The 23,990-nt window shown below is 43.0% G+C and overlaps 1 protein-coding gene across 1 annotated transcript in view; it reads right to left on the minus strand.

Annotated features, from left to right (window-relative positions):
* The window catches only part of cfap299 (cilia and flagella associated protein 299), a 127,210-nt gene that overhangs the window by 60,254 nt on the left and 42,966 nt on the right, over nt 1-23,990 (minus strand). The window contains exon 3 of the mRNA XM_056278685.1: nt 21,259-21,349. Coding sequence (XP_056134660.1) covers nt 21,259-21,349 — 91 coding nt within the window. The remainder of the gene's footprint in view (nt 1-21,258; nt 21,350-23,990) is intronic.

A 23,990-nucleotide genomic window follows, 5' to 3' on the forward strand; every position in this document is an offset into this window, starting at 1 on the left:
CCTTGTGCCCTGCTTCCAGTTTAAACACACACAGGAAAGTCAACATGCCTGGGACAGTATACTCCATATGGGACACAAACCGCACGTAGGTTCAGTGTTGGATCTGAAACAATGTGTCTGCCATTCAGCTGGCACGAGGACGGGCTGCAGGCTATGCTGGCAGTTTCAAAGAGGAGACTCCATGTTTACTGATACAAACACTTCAGAGGAAGATGCAGATGAGAGAGAGATCACTGCCAGCCACTGTTTAGAGCTACGTACCACAGATATGCTGTGTGCTGACATGATTATTTCTTTTCCAGATTTCCTTTCCCTTTTGACTCGATTACCTACAAAAAACACCGGCCTCCTCTTCATCATTCTGACGTCAAACGTGTCAGGTTTGTGATGCCATTTGTTAGTACAGATGAACATTTTCTATATCTACAGTGAAGAGAAATGCTAAAATCCTGGGGCTGACTTTGTCTTTTATTCAACCAAGAAAAAAAGTGTTATATTTTGTGCAAACAATTCCAATTGTCCACATTATAAAATCAGATTAGGCTGTCACTTGCAGATAGAGGACTGATCCCATCCTTGGAGTGAGTATTTTCGGAGAGAATCAGAATCAGAAACACTATTTGTCATTTCATTTCATTTCATTTCATGCACTTGTGCACATAAAATGAAATGACATGAAACATCGTCTTCCCCAGCCCACAGCAGTGCAACACAAAGACAAAAACAAATATCCAAAGTAACTACAAGAACACATGCACCCAAACTAACACTTACATCTATTAAAAAAAATGAAATAAAAAAAATTCACTGTCCAGGAGAACGAACGCCAGCCAGGATGACTGTCGGAACTGCTGGTCTGCATGGGCTAGCAGTTAGCTTAGCCTGTCCTGCTTCCGCGTCCTGTCAGACCGCCCTCAGTGCTTCCTCTTCAGGCACAGCTCCAGTCAGGGCTGTGGTCCTTGGGCCCACAGGACGTCGCAGACCAAGCTCCCTCAGCCGATCAAACGCCGGCTCTCCCAGCCAGACACCTTCAACACACCTCCCCGCACTCCACACGACGACACTAAAAACAAAGTCAAGGCCAGGTGAGGCCGCCGCCAGACCGCCCTCAGTGTTATCGGAACTGCCAGTCCACATGGGCAAGCAGTTAGCTTAGCCCGTCCCGCTTCCAAGTCCTGTCAAACTGCCCTCGGGGTTTTCTCTTCGGGCGCAGCTCCAAGCAGGGCCGGATTATCTAATAGAATTATCTAAACTGCATTTTCCTTTAACACATTTATCAATGCTTAGTTTTTAAAGCAGTGTTTAACCATGCCCAAAAATCCCCATTTTCTAGCCAATCAGATCCCACAGACACTGCATAACCCAAAAAAAATCCCACCAGCATAAGCTTTTGAAGAAAACACCAAAGGGGATTGTTGCCTGATATGAAACGTGAATCTCTCCCCCTCTATAGCCAACACGAGGCATTCAACTACATCAAACAAATCTTAAGAGCCTCCTATCTGACACAAGATAAATAGGTTACATATTGCTTCTCCAACAAATATGGGTGTGCACATTTTCATTCTTCTGTTTGTCTTTAAACAAAGATCATTTAAGCAAATACCTTTATCAGTTCTGACACCTATATCAGAAATCTAAGAGGGATGGACTCTAGTGGCACACAATATAAGGAACTCTGAGTTAGCTAAAAACTGCTCTCCTTCCTGCTCTGTATACTCTTTCTGTTAGTGCACGCTCCTGTTTCTCTAAGCCTCCTCTGTTTTGAAAGGACAGTTACTGAGCTCCTAATTTCCTAAGCTTTTTTTTTCTCCACAAAAGAATTAGTTGTCAGAAAAATTAAGTTAAGCAGTTTTTAAATACTGCATGTCTGTTAAATTGATTACTTCTACATGCCAAGTTATATAGTACACTATAATATCTCCCTCATTTTTAGAGTGCACATCTAATATATAAGCTCTATCATAAATACTGTCATTATGTAAATAAAGTTGAGCATATAACAGGTATACGCTGGTTTATGTCATGTAGCTCTATGACATAAGTTCAGCCTTTTTTATTTGGTAATGGACTTGGGTGTATTTTCAAACCATCTCTCTCTGGCAAGAGCCCAGTACACCTGTTAATCTGCATTACAACGAGGTGAAAATATGCTGAGAATTTGGCATGTCTGGATGTCACGAACCTGAAGTTAAACTACGAGTTCAAATCGTTGCTGTTTGGATGGAGCTGTGTATGGGGAAGAGAGAGACAGATACTGCTATCAACTCTACGCGAAACTGCTTGTGGTACGCAGCTGGTCCGTCAAGATATGAATCAAAAACACGCATTCCTGGACTTCCTCTCAGATGGCAGGGAGTGCAGAGGCTCTGTTATTGGGCGGGAGATTGAGAGAGACAGGATAGAAGGGGCTGGAGCCTGCCTCTGGAAGACATGTGCACTGACCTAAGTGGGAGAGATGCCGTGCAGTATTTACTCAGGTGGAGTAATGCGCAGCCAAAGCAGACCAGTGTGTAGTGATAAAACAAAGAGGATTCCAAAGAATGTGCTCCATGTGTTGCTAAGAGTGCATGAGCATAAACTGAATTCCCATGAGTAGCGTAGCTTTGACCAAAAACTGACTCCTTCGTGTCTGACTTGTCCACCTTGCTATGGGTTTCTACTCCTCAAAACTGAATTGACAACGCTGCAGACACCATGAGGTTTGTGGACACAACCGTTCAGAGTTACTGAAAGCTGTTACATCCATTTGAATAATTGTAATGACAAACATATTGAAAGTTATCAATGAAAGCATTCAGCTTTAGCGTTTCGCTTTAGTAACCATGTGATATTGTGCCTATAGGGCTTTCCCTTCTCTTTCAGTCATGCACAAAAACTTTCAGGGGCGTCCGGGTAGTGTAGCGGTCAACTCCCGTTGCCTAGCCTACCAACACAGGGATCACCGGTTCAAATCCCCGTGCTACCACCGGCTTGGTCGAGCGTCCTTGCAGACAAGATTGGCCGTGTCTGCAGGTGGGATGCCAGATGTGGGTATGTGTCCTGGTCGCTGCACTAGCACTTCTGGTCAATCGGGGGTGCCTGTTCAGGGGGGAGGGGGAACGGGGCGGAATAGCGTGAGCCTCCCATATGCTACGTCCCCCTGGCGAAACTCCTCACTGTCAGGTGAAAAGAAGCAGCTGGTGACTCCACATGTATCGGAGGAGGCATGTGGTAGTCTGCAGCCCTCCCCGGATCAGCAGAGGGGGTGAAGCAACAAGCGGGACGGCTCGGAAGAGTGGGGTAATTGGCCAAGTACAATTGGGGAGTAAAAGTGTGTGTGGGGGGGGGGGGGGGTCTTTCAGGTTTCTTGAGTCATCTTCTGTTGTGGTACATTTAACTAAATCTGTTGGTTAAAGTCACCGTGTGACTTTAACCAACAGATGAGATGAATAAATCATGTGGACAAGATTTATTTATCTATGATCTCCATAGTTCACAGCTAGCCATTTGGGATAACCAAGGACTTAACAACCTCTCTCATTTTCTCCTGAAAGAAGACTTCGCAGTCAATACATGCACTGGAAACTAGCGTTTGAAGGTTGGATTACACTTGAGGACGCTTCTGTTTAGTGATTCTGCTTACTCTTGGGGTTGCTGATGGCTGCACCTTGAAGCCAACGTTTTGTATGTCATCATCATCCCAAGACGCAGAGAAGAACGGGTACAAATCTCACATGAACTCATTTTGTGGCCCAATATATTTCAAAAGTTAAATGTTACAGCTGAAACCAAATGGGAAATTAATCATGTGACTGGGGCAGAAAATTGTCTAGGGGATGGTAAAAAGAAATGGTTGTCGAATCCAGGGGACTAAGAGGAAAAAAAATCTCATCAGAATTACTGTATTCAGCATGTCCAGGAGATGGACTGCAATCAGCGTATGAGGGAGGAACGAACGGTCCACCTCATCTGTTGACACTGCTGTTAGCTTTGCTCTTGGCACTCGCCCACCCACATACCGTCATTATGAAGTACCTTTAAAATCACCTCGGTAGAAAATCCTATTTTCTTCTCTTTCTTCAAGACCACATGCAACTTTTTTCCTTTAACAATAGACAGTAAGTGTAAAAAATCTCCACGCTACTTTCTTTATGTATTTCTATTTAATTTACACTCTTGAATGACCTACCTGTGGAAATATGATCAAAAAGACTTAATTTGATACTGACAGCAACTTATTACTATTAGCTGTTGTGTTAGGATTAGATGTTATCTTACACCTGACTGCTTCCTGATTTGTTCAGATGTGTTTTGAGATTCATATGTAATATTTATGTTGAATATCTATACAATAGCTAAGAAATTTAAAAAAAACATCACCAACAAATGTTATTGTATTCATTCTTATGTGAAGATTGCAAGGTTTTTCCCAGAAGACACTGTAGTGTTCACATGCAACTTCTTCCAGCCCCTGGCCCTGGAAGATGTGATACTACGGGCACTAGCCTAATACCATTTGGTTCTGTTTAATGCATTACATTGTTCTTTACACCATTCCCTGTGTCATTTTGATAAACTGTGATGCTGGCAGGTCGGATGAGACGGGTTCAGCAGGTGCGCTCCAAAGTGAACACGTAATTGTGGTTGAATGGAATGCAAGGGGAAAGAGGGGGCGTAAGTACCATTTGATTACAGAAACAGCTGATCTCAACCCCGGCAGAGCAAAGCAAGGTGGTGCTAATGTCTTCAAGAGTGTGCAAAGGGGACATTTTCACCTTGAGATGAGAAGGGAAATTACTGACAGGGCACATTGTGGTTCATCTGTGGTCCATCCGACCAAATACCAACACTTTGGTGTACTTTTGCTTATTCCTTATTCGTTTATTTATTTATTCATTAATTAATTCGTTCTCTGAGGTAAGAAAAGTCGCTGCTTTGTGGCATATTACATCAGCTGGCCTGGTGCATCATTACACAAGTGACTGTTTTGAGAATAGCGCTTTAAACGTAGAACGAGTAGGATTTGTCGGTTGCGGCTTGTAAACACAACATTCAAAGTTGGCCCCTCCCCCCCGGCTCAACGCCACCAGAAGGACACGCCCCCTGACCGCAGTTACCAGAACACACCCCAGTGTACAGGCCAACTCCACATCGCTCTTCATTCCCATCCTCTCCTTCAGTGCTCGCCAAACCATCCCCAGGTTCACTCGTTTTAGAACGAGCTTGGCATTTCGCCTCGATATATTTGCATCTTTTTGGCACTGTGCCCGCCATTGTCATAGCTTCCTCTTGAATGCATACTAATGATCTCGATTTGGCACCTGGTTGCTACGTTTTGATAGAGTCCCCACCCAGAAACGTCCCGTACACAGCAAAATAAGAAGAAAATACAGGCAGAGGACAAAGTCTCTGCAGATACCGACACCACCACACACTAGTGGGTCATAACTTATGATTGAGAGGGATTATTTATTTATTTATTTATTTATTCATCATTATTTCCCCCCCCCACCTTTTTCTCCCCAGTTGTGTTTGGCCAATTACCCCACTCTTCTTGAGCCATCCCAGTCACTGCTCCACCCCCTCTGCCTATCCGGGGAGGGCTGCAGACTACCACATGCCTCCTCCGACACATGTGGAGTCACCAGCCGCTTCTTTTCACTTGACAGTGAGGAGTTTCACAAGGGGGACGTAGCACGTGGGAGGATCACGCTATTCCCCTCAGTTCACCCTCCCCCCTGAACAGGTGCCCCGACAGACCAGAGGAGGCGCTAGTGCAGCAACCAGGACACATACCCACATCCGGCTTCCCACCTGCAAACACGGCCAATTATGTCTGTAGGGACGCCTGACTAAGCCGGAGGGAACACGGGGATTCGAACCGGCAATCCCTGTGTTGGTAGGCAACGGAATACACCACTATGCCACCCAGGCACCCGAGAGGGATTATTTTTGTCCGAGTCATTGATTTTTAGGAAAATCTTACCCGTTCTACCGTTAAATATAATTATACATCTATCAATCTTCTTGACCCACTTACTTGTCAAGGTCACAGGGAATAATAATAATTATAACATTACCGCTCAATTTCAAATGTGGAATTAATCATTACTAGATACAAACAAACACACACACACACACAGCTAATTTATGCATTCAGGGTGATTTTGTGGGTATATGAGTATAGTTCTTGATCATGAAATGACATCATTGCTTAAATGTAAAAGCTCATTTGAATATCTTAGTCTTGGGGTTAGGTCAACTCAGGTCAGGTCATAAATTGTATTGACGTCTGTCTCACATTCATTTTCAGTAGAGCAGCTGTATGCTGAATGGCATTAAAGACTATTGGTCTCTATGGTGTTTAGCTTTAGGAGACAATTGTCCGTGTTATCAAAAAGGTTATCAGACTTATAATATAAACTGCTGTGTATATTATGTAATGTAGAAATACAGACAATGAACATATTATCTGCTATCTTGTTGAGGTGGCGAAACATTGGCACCGTCAGTGAAGATTAGATTCAATAAAGTGTTTTATAGCCAAAATTAAAACACAGCAATAAAGATTTTAAAGCAAGGCTGCAACACTTCACCATTGGTCACACCAAACAATATGCCCCGATAGGTTTTTTTCTTAAGATAATGCTTAAGCAAAAGAAGTCCCTCCCCTGTCTGCCTGTCTGTTCTGGAAGTGCCTTATTATGTCACTGTATCTGAGGTACTGTTATGCTGATATGGGTTACACTGTCCAATAAGAGACAATTGGTCTCATTCTGTTTTATTTTTTCATTGTTTTATATGACCTTGATATGATTTCATTGTGTGCTGTTAAGTGTGTGTCCTAAGTGTTGTTTGTCTTAACTGATGTTGGAACATGTGACACAAAATAAATTGACATGTTAATTGAGAATTGAGTATCAGCTCGTCTCATCTTATCTCGTCTCGCCTTGCCAGGGGAACCCAAACACTCCATCAGCTTCGTAATATAATTAACATGAGCCCAGAAGGCACAGGAAAGCAACAGACAGTACCAGAGAGTTGAGAATCCATTTAAATAAACTGTTAATTACACAGGCATCCATAAGAATGCATTTTTAAGTCTTGTATAAACGGACATTGTGTGATAAAATGGGTGACAACATTGCAGGGAAATCACTGGACTAAAATCTAGAATAATAACCATAGTGGTGACTTCTTTCTCTGAATCAAGAAAATTAGTTTAGGAATAATTAGAAGGTATTATTTGACAGGGGAATTAATTAAATAATTAATTAATGAAAGAATGAATTAATGGCCGGGATGAGAGTCAGCACCTCCAAGTCTGAGGCCATGGTTCTCTACCGGAAAATGGTGGATTGCTCACTCTGGGTTGGGGACGAGTTGTGGCCTCAGATGAAGGAGTTCAAGTATCTTTGGGTCTTGTTCATGAGTGAGGGTAGGATGGAGCGGGAGATTGACAGGCGGATTGGTGCAGCATCAGCAGTAATGCGGACGTTGTACCAGACCGTTGAGGTGAAGAGGGAGCTGAGCCGAAAGGCAAAGCTCTCAATTTACCAGTCAGTCTTCGTTACAATCCTCACCTATGGTCATGAGCTTTGGGTAGTGACTGAAAGGGTGAGATCGTGAACACAAGTGGTTGAAATGAGTTTCCTCCGTAGGGTGTCTGGGCTCAGCCTTAGAGATAGGGTGAGGAGCTTGGACATCCAGAGGGAGTTCGGAGTAGAGCCGCTGCTCCTTCGCGTCGAAAGGAGCCAGTTGAGGTGGTTCGGGCAACTGATTAGGATGCCCTCTGGACACCTTACTTTGGAGTTTTTCCGGGTACGTCCAACTGGGAGGAGACCCCGGGGTAGACCCAGAACTCGCTGGAGGGACTACATGTCCAATCTGGCCTGGGAACGCCTTGGGATCCCCCAGTAGGAGCTGGAGGGCATTGCCGGGGAGAGGGATGTTTTGAGTGCCCTACTTAGCTTGCTGCCACCACGACCTGACTCCGGAAAAGTGGCTGATGATGAGACGAGTTGAATTAAAGAATGACAGACTACCACTCTACTTCAACAAAATGATATAACTGCCCCAATCATTCATTTCATCTCCCTGTAAATCATCCCGTGTCCAGAAAAAGAACCCTTAGGATCAATGGAAGAAAACAATTGTGATTCATCCAGACTCCCAGATGGCCTCCACTTAACGCACAAGTTATTTTGATACTGAGTGAAATAGTTTTGGTACGACTACCCAGCTCCCCAGTGACGGAATCCAGCTGGATGGATGTACTATTGGTGACACTTTGTGGCCCTGTTTGTTCTGAATGTATCTGAAAAATCCACTGAATGTGCGAACGAAGGAGAAAGAAAATGCCCAGAGAGATTAAATTAAGTGTATCCCTTTTCGCGTGTCCTGAGAATGGTCCAAGGGGCACATTTTTGGGGTGATGTATCAGGGCTCCTGCAGCTGTTCACTTTGGGGGTCAGCGCTGGAGCACCCCTTTTCGTGTGGACTGATCCACGCAATCTGCATAAAAAGCAGAGCAGACCAGAAAAGGAGAAGTGGTTTCATAGAACGTTGGGTTTTTGAAGGATCTGGAAGACTTCGCCATGTCTGATGTCAAGGCAAACAGTTAACTGGGCTGCTGACCAGTCTGCCAAACAGAGCTACGGCGTGTGCACGCTCTGGGCTTGGCTTCTAAGCTCCCATTCAAGAAAATATTAAATGGGTAAGCCCTTACGCTTCGATGGTAGCTGCATCTGTCCAGATGAAACATTTCAAATTGGCATGACATCGATGTACAGTGATTGTTTTTAGAGAGCTGTTTATCTGTCACAGCAGATGATGGAATTTCATTTGAGGTAGTTGTAATCCTCTTGCCACCCCCACCCCCCTCCAAAAAAAAAAGAAGAAAAAATCCCTTAGCTGGAGATAAGGCACATCCTAAAATGGGGTGCAGCTGCCATGTTGGCAGAGCAGGCCGATATAACACATCGTTCTTAGGCAATCCATTTTCTTTTTATAGTTTAAGACACTAGCTATGAAATCCATGTCTTGTAATCATGCTGGAGTAATATTTCACTATCTAAATGTTATGGCTTTCGCTTAGCACTACAATTGTGAGAAAGCAGAGCCAGAGAACTGTCAAGCCCAAGTAATGCGACAGTAATGCGACTCGCTGTCTCAATCATGAATAATTAGGACTCTGATTATTTTGGTTGTAATCTGTGTCGAAAAACATTAACAATTACAACTCTTAAAAAAAAAAGAACTAAAAAACCCACCTAGGTTCTTGTGTGTCACAATAGCTGATTCTCGGCACAAAATTGCTTCTTTGTCCATTTGATAGATGGTAGCAAACTGGCGGGGCATTATTCCCGATCCCTCCACAGCAACACTGTGACACCATTCAAGTCAAGGTTATATGATAGCCCTGTGCCACTCTTTTCCTTTTCTGCAGGCTGTCCACCTTGGCCCGCTTGCTTTGAAATCAAACTTACCATTGTTGTTTTTACTGCCCATGACAGGGACAAAAGGAGCGGGGCAGTCCGGACACACACACACACACACACACACACACACACACACACACACACACACACACACACACACACACACACACACACACACACAGCCTGTAACGCAATAGGGCTGGGAATTCCTCTTTAATTTCAATGCTATACTTGATCTCTGGGCTGCATGACTGACCACCTTATTATCTATAGTGACAGGAGCTTATCAATACAGAACTTGCTGGGTCCACAGACCAAAGACAAACACCCTATTTATCTGGGGTGTCCTCCCCTGGGCATGGGGCAACTCGGCACAAGCAAACCATCTAAATACCACAAACTCCACGGGCGGACGGCAAACACAAAAAGTAAAGGGAAAAACTTAACCGGGCTTATGTTTTATTTACGCCAGTCAGTTACACTGAAACGATGTCACTGATGTTTACATTTTTAGCCATGCAGCTTATCCAACCAAACATGCATAAAGCGACAGTCAACCAGTAGTCCGGAGTGAGACGAGTCAGGACCATAGCACCCTCACAATATCTCCGAATATCTCTATCACCACAGAATGATCAGTGAATCGGTCAAATTGTTTAATGATCAGTTGGTGAAAAATGCAATGACACACTGTGCATGAGCCATGTCAAAGTAAGGACAACAAAATTATTTTCTGGGTGTCTGGGTAGCGTAGTGGTCTATTCTGTTGCCTACCAACACGAGGATCGCCAGTTCAAATCCCTGTGTTACCTCCAGCTTGGTCGGTGGTCACTACAGACACCATTGGCTGTGTCTGCGGGTGGGAAGCCGGATGTGGGTATGTGTCCTGGTCGCTGCACTAGCGCCTCCTCTGGTCAGTCGGGGCGCCTGTTCAGGGTGGAGGGGGAACTGGGGGGAATACCGTGATCCTCCCATGTGCTACGTCCCGCTAGCGAAACTCCTCACTGTCAGGTGAAAAGAAGCAGCTGGCAACTCCGCATGTATAAAAGGAGGCATATGGTAGTCTGCAGCCCTCCCTGGATTGGCAGAGGGGGTGGAGCAGCGACCGGGATGGTGCGGAAAATAGGGTAATTGGTCAAGTACAACTGGGGAAGAAAAAAAGAAGAAGAAAAAGAGTGAAAAAAACCCCAAAAAAAACAACATTATGCTCCTACACTTTGGTGGGGTAAGGGCTGAGGGCATGTATGTATGATTACATATGATGAGGTAAGAGAGAAGATCCAGAAAAAGATGCAGAGACGAGGTGCTGGGCAGAGACAGAGATATACCGTAGAGGGATATGTGTGCGTGTTAATACAAGATTTCCAAATTATAAATCACCAGACAAACTTAATGAAATTATATTATAATTTAATTGAAAAGTTAAACAGTCAATAGTGTGGAGTGGATAGGTCATCTGCCAGGAGAAGGGGCCACTGGTGACCTTAGATGCATCCCATCATTTCTCTCTGCTGTTCAACTATTGAAACAGATACTGAAATTACAAAAGCATGTTGTACTGTTGTCTACACTACTCTGGGAGAGATTCCAATACAGCTGAATGGGAAGCTGATTAGCTTTAGACCAAAAAAGAAAAAAAAAGTGAAACAAAATAGTGATCTTAAACAGACTGTTTATAATACGGCCAATGACAATGCAGCTACAATGAAGATGTAAATGAGGCAAGTAACATACAGACTGAAAGCCTCTACCAATATAATAATTTCCTCTCTGCCTGCGGAGCCGGACGTTTGCAGTCACTTTAAAAAGAGTAGCCGACTAATTATCTCAAGACAAACGAACATGCCTAATTCATTTTGAAGGAGCATGATTTTATGATGGCATTAACTTTTGCTTGGAGTGGCTTCAAGCGAATGTTAAGATGGAGTCCTTGGCGTTTTAAAGAAAAACATTTTGGTGATCCTGAAGAGTGGTCATGAGCTTTGGGTAGTGACTGAAAGGGTGAGATCGTGGATACAAGCGGCTGAAATGAGTTTCCTCCGTATGGTGTCTGGGCTCAGCCTTAGAGGTAGGGTGAGGAGCTATCCGGAAGGAGCTCGGAGTAGAGCCGCTGCTCCTTCGCATCGAAAGGAGCCAGTTGAGGTGGTTCGGGCACCTGATTAGGATGCCTCCTGTGCACCTTCCTTTGGAGGTTTTCCAGGCACGGCCAACTGGGAGGAGACCCTGGGGTAGACCCAGAACTCGCTGGAGGGACTATATGTCCAATCTGGCCTGGGAATGCCTTTGGAACCCCCTAGGAGGAGCTGGAGGGCATTGCTGGGGAGAGGGACGTCTGGAGTGCCCTACTTAGCTTAATGCCACCACGACCCGACCCTGGAGAAGCGGCTGATGATGAGATAAGATGAGATGATCCTGAAGAGTAAATTTAGTTTTTTTTTTTTTTTTTTGTAAGACATAATAATGCTTCTCACAATGGTACAAAACAAGTGTACACAAGGCCTACAACGCTCTTCTCCTCAGGGCAGTGTGGAACAACTTTTCAGAGGACAAAAGGATGCCTTTCCAAGCACCTACACAATTTCACTGGGATAAAAACATCTCTTAGCAAGAAGGAGAGAAAACCCTTTTTCCAGCGTGTGATATTTGACAGGTGTAATGGGATTCCTCTCTGCTCTGAGTTGGCCCCTCGGTAGGCGCACAGTAAACTAATGAGCCCAGAGCAAACATATTCATTGACTCTTTGCAGAGTTTCATTGTATTCAATCACTAATTCCCTCTCATCTGAGTGATGACTTTGGAAAAGAAGTGAGAAACATACTTTGTACTTGCATCTTGAGGGCAGTGAATATATAATTTCAGGGTATGCTACACATCCACTACTGATAGCCGGATCATTTGTTAAGCAAAAGAAAATGATTTGGCAACACTTAATGGAAGTTAAGGTCTTTTCCTGGGATGAGAGTAATGTGCTTCAAGGTGTTTTTCAAATAAGCGTAGTTTGGTTCAATCAAGGGCGGCATGGTGGTGCAGTGGTTAGCGTGGTCGCCTCACAGCTAGAAGGTCCTGGGTTCGAGTCCCGGGGTAGTCCAACCTAGTGGGTCATCCCGGGTCGTCCTCTGTGTGGAGTTTGCATGTTCTCCCCATGTCTGCGTGGGTTTCCTCCAGGTGCTCCGGTTTCCTCCCACAGTCCAAAGACATGCAGGTCAGGTGAATCGGCCGTACTAAATTGTCCCTAGATGGGAATGTGTGTGTCAGCCCTGTGATGGACTGGCAGCTTGTCCAGGGTGTCTGCCTGCCTGCCATCCAATGACTGCTGGGATAGGCTCCAGCATCCCCGCGACCCTGTGAGCAGGATAAGCGGTTTGGATAATGGATGGATGAATGGATGGATGGATGGATGGTTCAATCAATTTGTTTCAGAATGTTTCTAATACTGGATCTGGACTGGCAGAAATTTCTATAGATTATAACCTGAATCCTGCAAACCTATCTAAATGTAATTATTGAAAAGCTGAAAAGTCAATGAAATTAAGTTAATGTTCACAATAGCAATTTTCCACTCCAATCAGTTTAACAAAATCAAATACTTATAGTTTATTTTGGGGCCTGCAATGATCAAATTAATGCTGCTTAATGCTTAGGGGTGGTACGGTGGTGCAGTGGTTAGCACTCTCGCCTCATAGCAAGAAGGTGCTGGGTTCGAACCCCGGGGTTGTCCAACCTTGGGGGTCATCCCAGGTCCTTTCTGTGTGGAGTTTGCATGTTCTCCCCGTGTCTGTGGTGGGTTTCCTCCGGGGGCTCCGGTTTCCCCCACCATCAAAAAAAGACATGCATGTTAGGGTTAACACTCCTGTCTGTGCCCCTGACCGAGGCAATGGCAAGACGAACTGGAGTTAGTCCCCGGGCGCTGCACGGCGGCTGCCCACTGCTCCTAGCTACACAGCTAGGATGGGTTAAATGCAGAGGAAGAATTTCCCAATGGGGATCAATAAAGTAGTAAAAAGTAAAAGTAAAAAAAAAAAAGTAATTGGTCAGACAACTATGTTATTCATTTCTATAACAGGGGACCTAATCTAAAATCCAAAAGCAGAATTAAAAGCTTATTTTTTGGAGCCCAATTGGCTTACACCACACTAACTTTCCTGGAATCTGCACACATACACTTTAAAAAGAAGAGAATTTTACAAAATGCCAAATATTACATACAGTAGATGCATGTTGAATTTATATGTGTATATTAGACAGAAAATTATGGAAAACATTTATAAGACAGGCTGGGTAACTATTTCTTAAACAGCATTGCTGAAATTCACATTGGCATCAAGCCTGCAGTTAGTTAATTAACTAGGCTTTAGCTGAATGGCACAGCCTCCCACTGATATCGCGACAGCCTTTCAACAAACAACTGCAAACAAGTCGGGTGTGGGTGGGTGGTGGCAGAACACCTAAAACTTCAGATGTGAACCTCTAGAAATGGACACCCTGAGGCATCCTGCACAGGTGTGACCTGGATTCGATAAAAAAGGAGAACCCCCCCCCCCGTAACTTCTTCCCCAGTGCAAATAAAGCCAAAGCTGCCCAGGTGCACCTTTTGTTTGCCAGTGACTTTTGGCAAGCATGCAGCTTTTGCAACAGGGGCCAGGAAAAAAAAAGGGAAAAAAAAGAAAAGCTCATTGAAGGATAGCTCATCTGATCAGAAAGATGGTGCAAGGTTCAGCAGTTGTTTGGCAGCACTCCCCAAAGACCACCACTGAGACCATCAGAAAAATAAGAAAATTAAAAAAAAATGACAATAGCTGGAGGTATCATTTATTGAAAAAGCTGGGGGGCAAACAGGCCCTGGGCTCTCTTAGCTTCCCATGTAAGCTTGTTTTTGCCTTTATCCTGGGGTAAGGAGAGAGAACGGGGGGAGGGGGGGCAGGGACTGCACACAAAGGGAAGATGAGCTGTTTATTAAGAGTCATGTCTGCTATCAATCTTTTCCGGTGCTTTCTGAGGCAGGATAGAGAAGGTGTATAGACCAACCTGAGAATGTATTAACTAACAGTTGTAATTTCAGCCCGACTTGAAAGGCCAAGTATGACATGAAAGGGGGATGAAAGAGTGACCCCTCTGATCGATGAGACAGAGGATGACACAGAATAGATCATGTGTTTGTACGAAAGCCCATAACTCAACTCCGACTATCTTCTTTTCCTCTTCTTTTGTGTGCCTAAAATGGATGGTGTTCTGTGCCCCATAGAATCACTCAAAACAATGATGAATTCCTCATGACCAATTAGCTCTGCTGATACTTTAGACCATGTCAGTGAAGACTGGTTTAGTTCACATCACAGACGGGTTTAAAGGTTTCAACTGAAATAGTACTAACAAGGTTATTCATGTTTGCTGAGAATTTTGACTCTTGGAACATTTACAGCTTGTGCTATTGATAAAAGGAAAAGGGAAAAAATGATTTCATGTTTACCATTTCAGTAACTTAAAATACCAGCCTGTTAAAAATGTCAGTTGCCTGGTTGTTACACGCACATGACACTTTATGGTGGAAACACCAGAGAAAGTAATGAATGCCGGATGAACTTGAAACATGTGTAAAAGTGAGTGACAAAGTGTAAAATCATAGCTGTTTTCCTCGAGATGTGTGGCAGAAAATGGAAATGGACTCCAGGGACACAAGGAATATGTTAGTGGTTGACTTATCCTCAGGTTTGAGCAGAAAGACAAGGGACTTCAGGGTGCTTCCAGTTGTGCTCTCTCAGGAGTCATGTGTTGGGGTTAGGACGGCTCAAATGGCCATTGAACTCCACTGGGTGGTCTTATTATTGAACCGTATCCAAGATTAACTGGAGGTAAGCAGGCTCTTTCATGAAGAGAAAGTGGGGGGCTTTCCAAACCATGTTTCTTAAGATAGACATCAAGAAGGATCTTGAACATTCATTGCAGTGGGAAAATCAGGCACCGCCGATTTACCGTGAGAATACTAATAGCCTACTAATTTTTACTTTCCATATGACAAAAGAAGAACGCTGATGATGTCAAAAATCTATTGACTGACACCTGATCCCACGTTACCAACTTGTGTTGAATTGTAGGAGGTCGGTAGCAGCCGAGTACAAGCTAAGTCTTTACCATTGAGTTTGCCTAGCAGCTATAAGGTGATGCTTCCTGTAGACAGCAAAAATGATTTTGCCTAATTCATGACTGAAATGGATTTTCTCCTAGTTATCTCCAAGATTGGTTAGCATCCCTGTTTCTTTAATTTAATTTTTATTTACTCAGGGCACTCGGATGGTGCATCATCTAATCACTGACTTAAATACCTTTTTTCCCGTGGAGTTTTTCCTCATTCAGGGTCCAAGGATAGAGGGTGTCGTATGTCGTATACTGTTGTATACTATACTGATTGTTAAGCCCTTAGGGACTACCTTGTGAATTTGGGCTATACAAATAAACTTGACTTGACTTGATTTGACTGACTTGATGCATGCTCAATAATCCAGGTATGAAAATCTAAGAAGGTTGAATCAGTTCATCTGGATTCAATGTTTATTGACAGATACGTTTCATCACTCAACTAAGTGACATCTACAATTACTTAGTTGAATGATGAAACATATCTGTCAATAAACGTTGAATCCAGATGAACTGATTCAACCTTCTTTGGTCCAATCAGAGGTTTTTAGTTCAAATCATAGTGTTGCCTTGGGCTGGGCATCAGGGAATGCAGTGGGCATTCTACCTCACCATTACAACTAGTGACTCCTACAGATAGTGGAGCACCTGTAAGCCGTTGGTAGATAGTTCGTTATTCAAACTTTATCAATCTCCATGGGGAAATTCATCCTCAGCCACAGTGTGGCACCTGGGGACCAATCCCAGGTTCTGAGGTTAGTGTCGTGGTCAATGGCAATGGCAGCGTATCTGATACCTAACACCATAAACCGGAACACCTGGTGAAAACCCATGCGCACATAGTGAGAACATGGAAATGCCACACAGATGATCCTGATCAGGACTGAAACACAGAACCATGGAAGTGTAGTGGTTAGGTCCAGCTCCACGGGTACTGCAGGAGGCACATGGAGGTCTTCGCCCTCCTCAACTACCATAAGGGTCGTGCATTGGTGGGACCCAAGAGTACAGGGAATTGGAAGTGCCAAATAAGAGAGGAAAAAGGGGAGAAAAACAAAACAAAAACCTTTATTTATTGAAAGAAACCCTGTTTTAGCAAAACCCCTCTTCACATACACAGGCTCATTTCTTTACTCTGCCTACAAGGACCAATCCTTTACAGCTGGCCACTGAACAGCTTAGCTGCAATGTGTGTCATTCATCTCACTGTCCACTTCTGTCTGCTTAAAAGTGGAATTCGCAACTGGGATTTTAACTGTCAACTGCAAACAGTTATGCAACTGTCACACCATTTAAAATTTTTTATTTTATTTACTCTTTTAAGTTGAAAAGGAAGTGAGGAGCATCCAAATTAGGTTTTTTTTTGGGGGGGGGGTGTTTTGTTTACAAAGAACTGACTACGAACCACTTGTGACACAAACCAAAACACGTAAATAAGTAAAAAGCGATTTAAGTAAAAAGTGAAATAATTGAAATGGATTTAAGTGTCATCCATGACAATTAAGAGAACAATGCGAGACTAAAATATATCAAAGAATTTCTGTTTGTTCTTGGTACCAAACAGCAAGAATGCACACAATGATGAAGAGCAAATAAAGCGGTTTCTTTTTTTTTCTCGCCTTTTTGGGATTTCAGTGGAAGTAAGCAGAGGTTACACAAAACTGGGGCCGAGCATTTGACTCAAACAATGTAGATAATCATTCATAAATGGATGTAAGTTTAAGTTGGCTAAATATTCTATAAATTCATCATCCTGTAATATTTCCGAAGCAATAGAAAATAATTTGCCACTACAGAGCACTAAATGGTAATCAGAAGAATTATATCCATCAAATTACATTAATTATATTCATTCATAAACTAAAAGTGCAAATAATTATCTGAAACTAGAATATGTATATTAAACTGCATACATTATGCTCTGTATGGGCCCCACACATGGCCAAATGTTGGCTGGAATACATTTGAGTTGGGTAAACATACCGAAGAGGTCAAGCTTCGTCAAACTGTAGTAAGATTACCTGTTACTTAAACAATTTCAAAGAAAAGCGGTATTAAGTGCTCAAACATGGGCTCAATTCTAAACAGAGAGGGGCTTGAGGGAAAATAAACATTTTTCCAGAAAACAATTTTTCATCAGAGGAAGCACTTTAGAATGGAGTTTTTTTTTAAAGAAGGAAAGTTAATGTCAGCATAAAATTGTTGGTGATTAACAACTCTAGACTTAGTTCCTTTTTTCTCCTTGCTCTTCTTTCTGTACACAGGAAGAGGTATTAGACACTTCTTGTCTCTTCACTTGCAGAAATTCCCCTGAAAGGAACAAGCTGTAGCCATGTCTTACTGCCGTCTGAAGTTATGAGGGGCTGAAGAACCAGTGAGAGGGCTTCTGCATGGCTGTTTACACAGTCAACAGTCAGTGGGAAAAAGCTGGTTCTGGTCTCAATACCTCTACTCCCCCCTTCCATGCACTTTATGTGATCTTGCATTTGTAAATCCCATAGGGACAGGTGAGGGAAGGTCAAACAAACCCCCTTTTTCTAACTCCACTGCTTTGGAGGTGAATAATTGGAAGCCTATCGGTGCTAGCGGTCCTCATGGACCAATGCCATACACAATCTGTCATCTTTTGGTCTTAGGGGTATAAACTAGAATCAGGATGGATGGTGCTAGAAAAAATGCCATTTTTTGTTGGGCAGCTGGTTAATTCATTCTAAAGTATATAACTGGTCCAGTCTATTTTATTGACAGTATAATGCAAGCTATGTTTGCGTAATCATACATTGTAGATTCCTTTGAAATTTTATCTGCATCCATGCATCATTTACAGTAAAAATATGATCCGGCTTGTACGCTGGTGTGTTACACCTGTCAAGAATGCTGATCATATGTTGCATATCGGCTTTCATATTATGACAGAGATCCTGTTTTAAGAACCATGGTAAACTCAGATCAGCAACACTTGGGCAGTTCACAAGTACAGGCCTTGATTTGTGTTTAGGTTTACGCAGTTATCAAAAAGAATGAGCTTGTCTGTTGGTGTACAGGCATGCCCATGTTGGCACTACTCTTTGCTAGTGACATCCAATTTAACCAGCGGGAGTACCTTTGAAATAGCTTAGTAACGGCCTCCATCTAACTATACAAAGTGTTGTGTTTAGGGCTGTCCTGAACACATTATTTCAAGCACTGGACATTCAACGCTTTTTCCGGACAAATATCTAAATATTCATTCTAGATTAAGTAGTCCAAAAAAAAAAAAAACACAAATCAAGGTCTATTACAGGTGATAGATGTTGAATGCAGCCATGACGGTCATTTGTTCCCTTAAGACTTCCATGTACCCAACACTACAGATTAGCTGATTTTTAACAGGAGTGGTACACACAGTCATCGGTATTTCTGAGCTATCAAATTACAAACGAAGCGACATGAAAACTTGACACTGAGGCACAATCATATTTGAGTGGGCAGCTTTAACTTTTTTCATATATTCTAACAAGAATGCTAAATTAATCAATGCAATTAATGCCAGTAGCTTAGCGACATATGCAAGCAGGTGTCATACTGAAATCTCACTCCCCGCCAGAACTCCACTCCCCTTGGTGCAAACGCGCATTAAGAATCTCTATTGCGGGCGTCCGGGTGGCGTAGCGGTCTATTCCGTTGCCTACCAACACGGGGATCCCAGGTTCCATTCCCCGTGTTACCTCCGCCTTGGCCGGGCGTCCCTACAGACACAATTGGCCATGTCTGTGGGTGGGAAGCCGGATGTGGGTGTGTGTCCTGGTCGCTGCACTAGCGCCTCCTCTGGTCGGATGGGGCGCCTGTCCGGCGGGGAGGGGGAACTGAGGGGAATAGCGTGATCCTCCCACGTGCTATGCCCCCTGGCAAAACTCCTCACTGTCAAGTGAAAAGAAGCGGCTGGCGAATCCATATGTATCGGAGGAGGCATGTGGTAGTCTGCAGCCCTCCCTGCATCGGCAGAGGGGGTGGAGCAGTGACCGGGACAGCTCGGAAGAGTGGGGTAATTGGCCAAGTACAATGGGGAGGATAAGTGGGGGGGGGGGGAATAAAAAAAAAAAAAGATTAAAAAAAAGAACCTGTTTCTGCATTGGCTGCTCTTTTGATTTCAGTACTCTGCTGTTGTCTTTTTCAAAGAGGGACTCTGCTCTTTTGGATGTTGTCTTGGGCTACACTAAGGATAGCTAGTCAAGATACTGTATATCAGAACTCCTGACATGGCTGTGTAAAAAAAACAAACTGTAGCAGTCAAATACTAAAGTTATGTTATGTATGTATGTATGTATGTATGTATGTATGTATGTATGTTATGTTATGTTATGTATGTATATTCGGGGCCAACGCTTAGTCGTGTTCTCTGTAATAGTATGTAGTCTAATGATTAGTACCGCTCAGATATTTCCGTTTTCACAAACCTTATGTTGGATTTGTGCGAGTTTCAGCAATTTAGATCTTTCATACCAACCCACAGAACGCTGGACATGTTTCTTTTATGGTTTAATGGCTTAGTGCCAAGGAGTGAACACGCCTGAGCAGGGCTGAATCGGTGTGACTGGATAATCTTTTTTTCCCACAAATGGTATGGGCAGTGGAGGTGATGATAAAGTCAAGAGGTAAAGGTATACTTCTCCTTTTATATCAATATACATGTAACAACAGGTAGCAGATATTGATGATACTATGTTATTGAAAAACTGAAAGAATTTATGATTTTATCGTTTCGCAGTAGTATGTGATTATATTAGAAAAGCTATTAGAAGCGCCCAAAGAACCAGCAAACATTCGCCGACTGGTCTACTAAGCAGTGGTGTAGACCAGGGATTAAAAGGAGTTTTTACTGGTGTCTGCCTACATATACAGACCCTGGTTTTAAACTGGTTCATCGTAGGACTATTTCACTTTTGAATTTTACATTTGAAGTGTTTTAAAGAATGAATAAATTCCTCTGATTTGTCTTTGTTAAGCTATAAGGAAGGTTATTAGATGTCCAGCACTTTATGATGGTGAGGTTACTCTAGGAGTGCCAAGGCCATTTAGTCAGTGGGGTTTCTCGGCCAGAAATAGTTGTTCATCATCTGCGTAACAATGTAAGGAAAGGTTATATTTTTGGGATGATCTGACTCCGTCATACATTTCCCACTCAGTGTAACTACCTTGTACTGTTCCCTTGCACCGTTGGCCTCAGACAATATTACATGCCGCATTGTGTGTAAGTAATAAATTGCTTATGGATTCAGTGAGGGGATTTGTCTCCTGTTTATGGTATGTCTTTCACTGTCCAATTGCAGTACATGTCAAGTTGTGTGGTCCTATGAGTGTCAGTATGCACTTATGCTACTATGTGTCAATATGCCCCGTATCAACACTGCCCAGACAATATTTACTGTACGAGGCCTGCACAGTTATTCTGATTCTGCATAATATAATGCATATTGTTTTTTTCCTTCAGTTCTCTGTCTTGCTGGTTGAGGTGGTATTAGGAGTTGGTGGTGGAGGGGTGTAGGACAGGCAGCTGTCTCGCTTGGTATTTGGAGGGGGGGTTAGGAGGAAGGAGGGGAGGAAGGGGGGCATTTTTGCTCAACTTGACACAGTATGGATTTTGTTCCTGTCCTAATGGAATTGCAGAAATATTTGGGGGGAATCCCATTACGTAGCAATTGGAGTGTTGTAATAATGTACTCACATTCATTTTCCCACTGCGGTTGGCCTCCTCTCGCTCTGCCAGGGCTCTCAGGAAGTTATCTGTGAGTTCTTTTCCTGCACTTGCCAGTGTCCTGGAAAAGACAACATTAAAATGGTTCGAAATGTTTCTTTTACCCCCCCCCCCAAAAAGGGGCACATGAAACCTTCAAGATGCTTTATGGAAGCCCTTTACATTGTGACACACTCTAGTAGCAATCTGCTTTTTCTTATCTTTCTAATTAGTCATAAGTTAACATTATGTGTCAAGTTGAATCGAGTAAAACTTGTCTTTTTAAATCAAAACAGAGGGGCTTTCTCCCTTTCCACTACAAGTTTTTCCTTGCTGCTCTTTAAAGTGGTTTTTCTCACAAGTAGGGACAGAAATGCACTATGTCCAGGGTTAGCTATAGATGAACAATTAACTATATGAACAAACACTTTAATCACAATGCATCAGTAACATCAAAAAGCAAACAGCATGGCAAAACTGATATGAGACACAGATGTTTATTTTTCTTTAACTGACCTGTAATGGGAAAATAAAAACATCTGTGAGTTAAAATCCATGCTAGAGGATTGTTAAGCTGAAAATATAACTTCTGTTGTTTTGCCAAAAATAAAGCTTCAAAATAGTTTCTTTAGACCAGGCTGATTTTCTGCCTTTTTCTTCCTTGAGAAACATTAAGAGAGAGAGAGACACAAAACATGAGGGGAGAAGTCATTGGCCAGATTCGAGCCTACGGCATGGTCAGCACATAGCAAGTTCCCAAGGCTGCAAGAAGACCAGCACACTCCCTAAGAATCCAAAACCTCTTCTTAATGTAAAATTATACTTGATACTTTTGATACAAGTTAGTGCAAGACAGCTTTGTTATTCTAAAGGGAAACAGCAATGAACAAATCATGAAGCTGTCAGACGTTAGCGCTGCTTTTGAAAGTTAATCACACTTTCAGAGCCCGCATTTGGTGTAACAGTAATTATATCAGATTTTAATAATTTTGTATCATATTGTGACAGCTTTTTACACTTAGGTTGGCTGGTTTCCATCGAAACATGGTTTTGGCATGTACCAATATCTCTGCACCTGACAAAACATTGGCACTGATGTTTTGTACAGTTAACACTGCTGCACCAGCAACAGAGCAGAGCCATGGACATGGTCCAGGATTTACTGTGCAAAATATTGAACAGGTCCACAAAAAACTCACATTCCTCAAGGCAGTAAACAGTTCATGGTAAACCTCTCAGCTGCTGTTGATACCGTTTACAGTACAGTACAAATTAGCGCCAGGAGGACTTGTTCTTATTTTTTTTTGTTCTTATTTAATAAGTAATATGAGAGCAAAAACTCTTTTAACACCCCTTCTTCTCTGAGCCTCATACTCAAAATGATTGTTTCTACTGATTCTATGTTACCTGTGATTTTAAGATCTTGTTGCTATAGTCAAAATGATGATATTAACAGAAGCAATCTAAATCCCAAACTCAATTTCTGGCCAACATCTTTAGGTTCTTCATCATTTTGACTTTTTACAACTATGAACTACCTCCAGTTAAGTCTGATTGGAATTACCAAGCTCTCTATGAATCATTGTTAACTGACAAAGCAAAGGCACACTTGCCATTTTCTTGTGTCTGTGTCTTAAGCTTTAATACCCTTTCTTAATACATGTAGTCACGTCTGGAAACCGCCCAGCACAAGCACAGTTTCCTATTGTTAGCCAATCACCAGTGTCACTATTTTTAAGGAGGTTTAACTGTCTTGCTCAAGGGCATCTTATGCAGGAGTTATTAAAGTAGGAGACAACATTCGTTTCAATCTCCCCACCCAGATTTTACAAGCTGGTTCCTTTGAAATTTGACAGCTCGGATGCCAGAAAAGACTCAAATGTCCAACTAGGCAAAACTGAAACATAACCTTCACACATTTTTTGATACTATTGCTAAGTTTGGCTGCTCCTGTTAGGGGTCACCACAGTAGACCATCCATTTCCATCTCTTCCTGTCCTCTGCATCTTCCTCCGTCACATCAACCACCTGCATGTCCTCCCTCACCACATCCATAAACCTCCTCTTTGGCCTTCCTCTTTTCCTCTTCCCTGGCAGCTCCATATTCAGCATCCTTCTCTCAATATGCCCAGCATCTCTCCTCCACACATGTCCAAACCATTTCAATCTTGCCTCTCTTGCTTTGTCGCCTAACCGTCCAACCTGAGCTGTCCCTCTAATATACTCATTCCTAATCCCGTCCTTTGTCACTCCCAATGAAAATTTTAGCATCTTCAACTCTGCCATCTCCAGCTCCACCTCCTGTCTTTTCATCAGTGCCACAGTCTCCAAACCATACAACATAGCTGGTCTCATTACCATCTTGTTAACCTCCCCTTTAACTCTTGCTGGTACCCTTCTGTCATAAATCACTCCTGACACTCTTCTCCACCCACTCCACCATGCCTGCACTCTCTTTTTCAACTCTCTTCTGCACACCCCGTTGACCCCAAGTATTTAAACTCATACGCCTTCATCATCTCTATTCCTTGCATCCCCACCATTCTGCTGTCCTCCCTCTCATTCATGCATATACATTTCATCATGTTCCTACTGACTTTCATTCCTCTTCTCTCCAGTGCATACCTCCACCTCTCCCGGTTCTCCCTGTAACATCCTCTACACATCCCTGACTCTAGCTTACTTGACCAATGCTAGTCTCTGTCACTGCCCGATCTGAGTCA

The sequence above is a fragment of the Lampris incognitus genome, chromosome 1 (assembly GCF_029633865.1).
Source record: "Lampris incognitus isolate fLamInc1 chromosome 1, fLamInc1.hap2, whole genome shotgun sequence".
NCBI classification, from domain to species: Eukaryota; Metazoa; Chordata; class Actinopteri; order Lampriformes; family Lampridae; genus Lampris; species Lampris incognitus.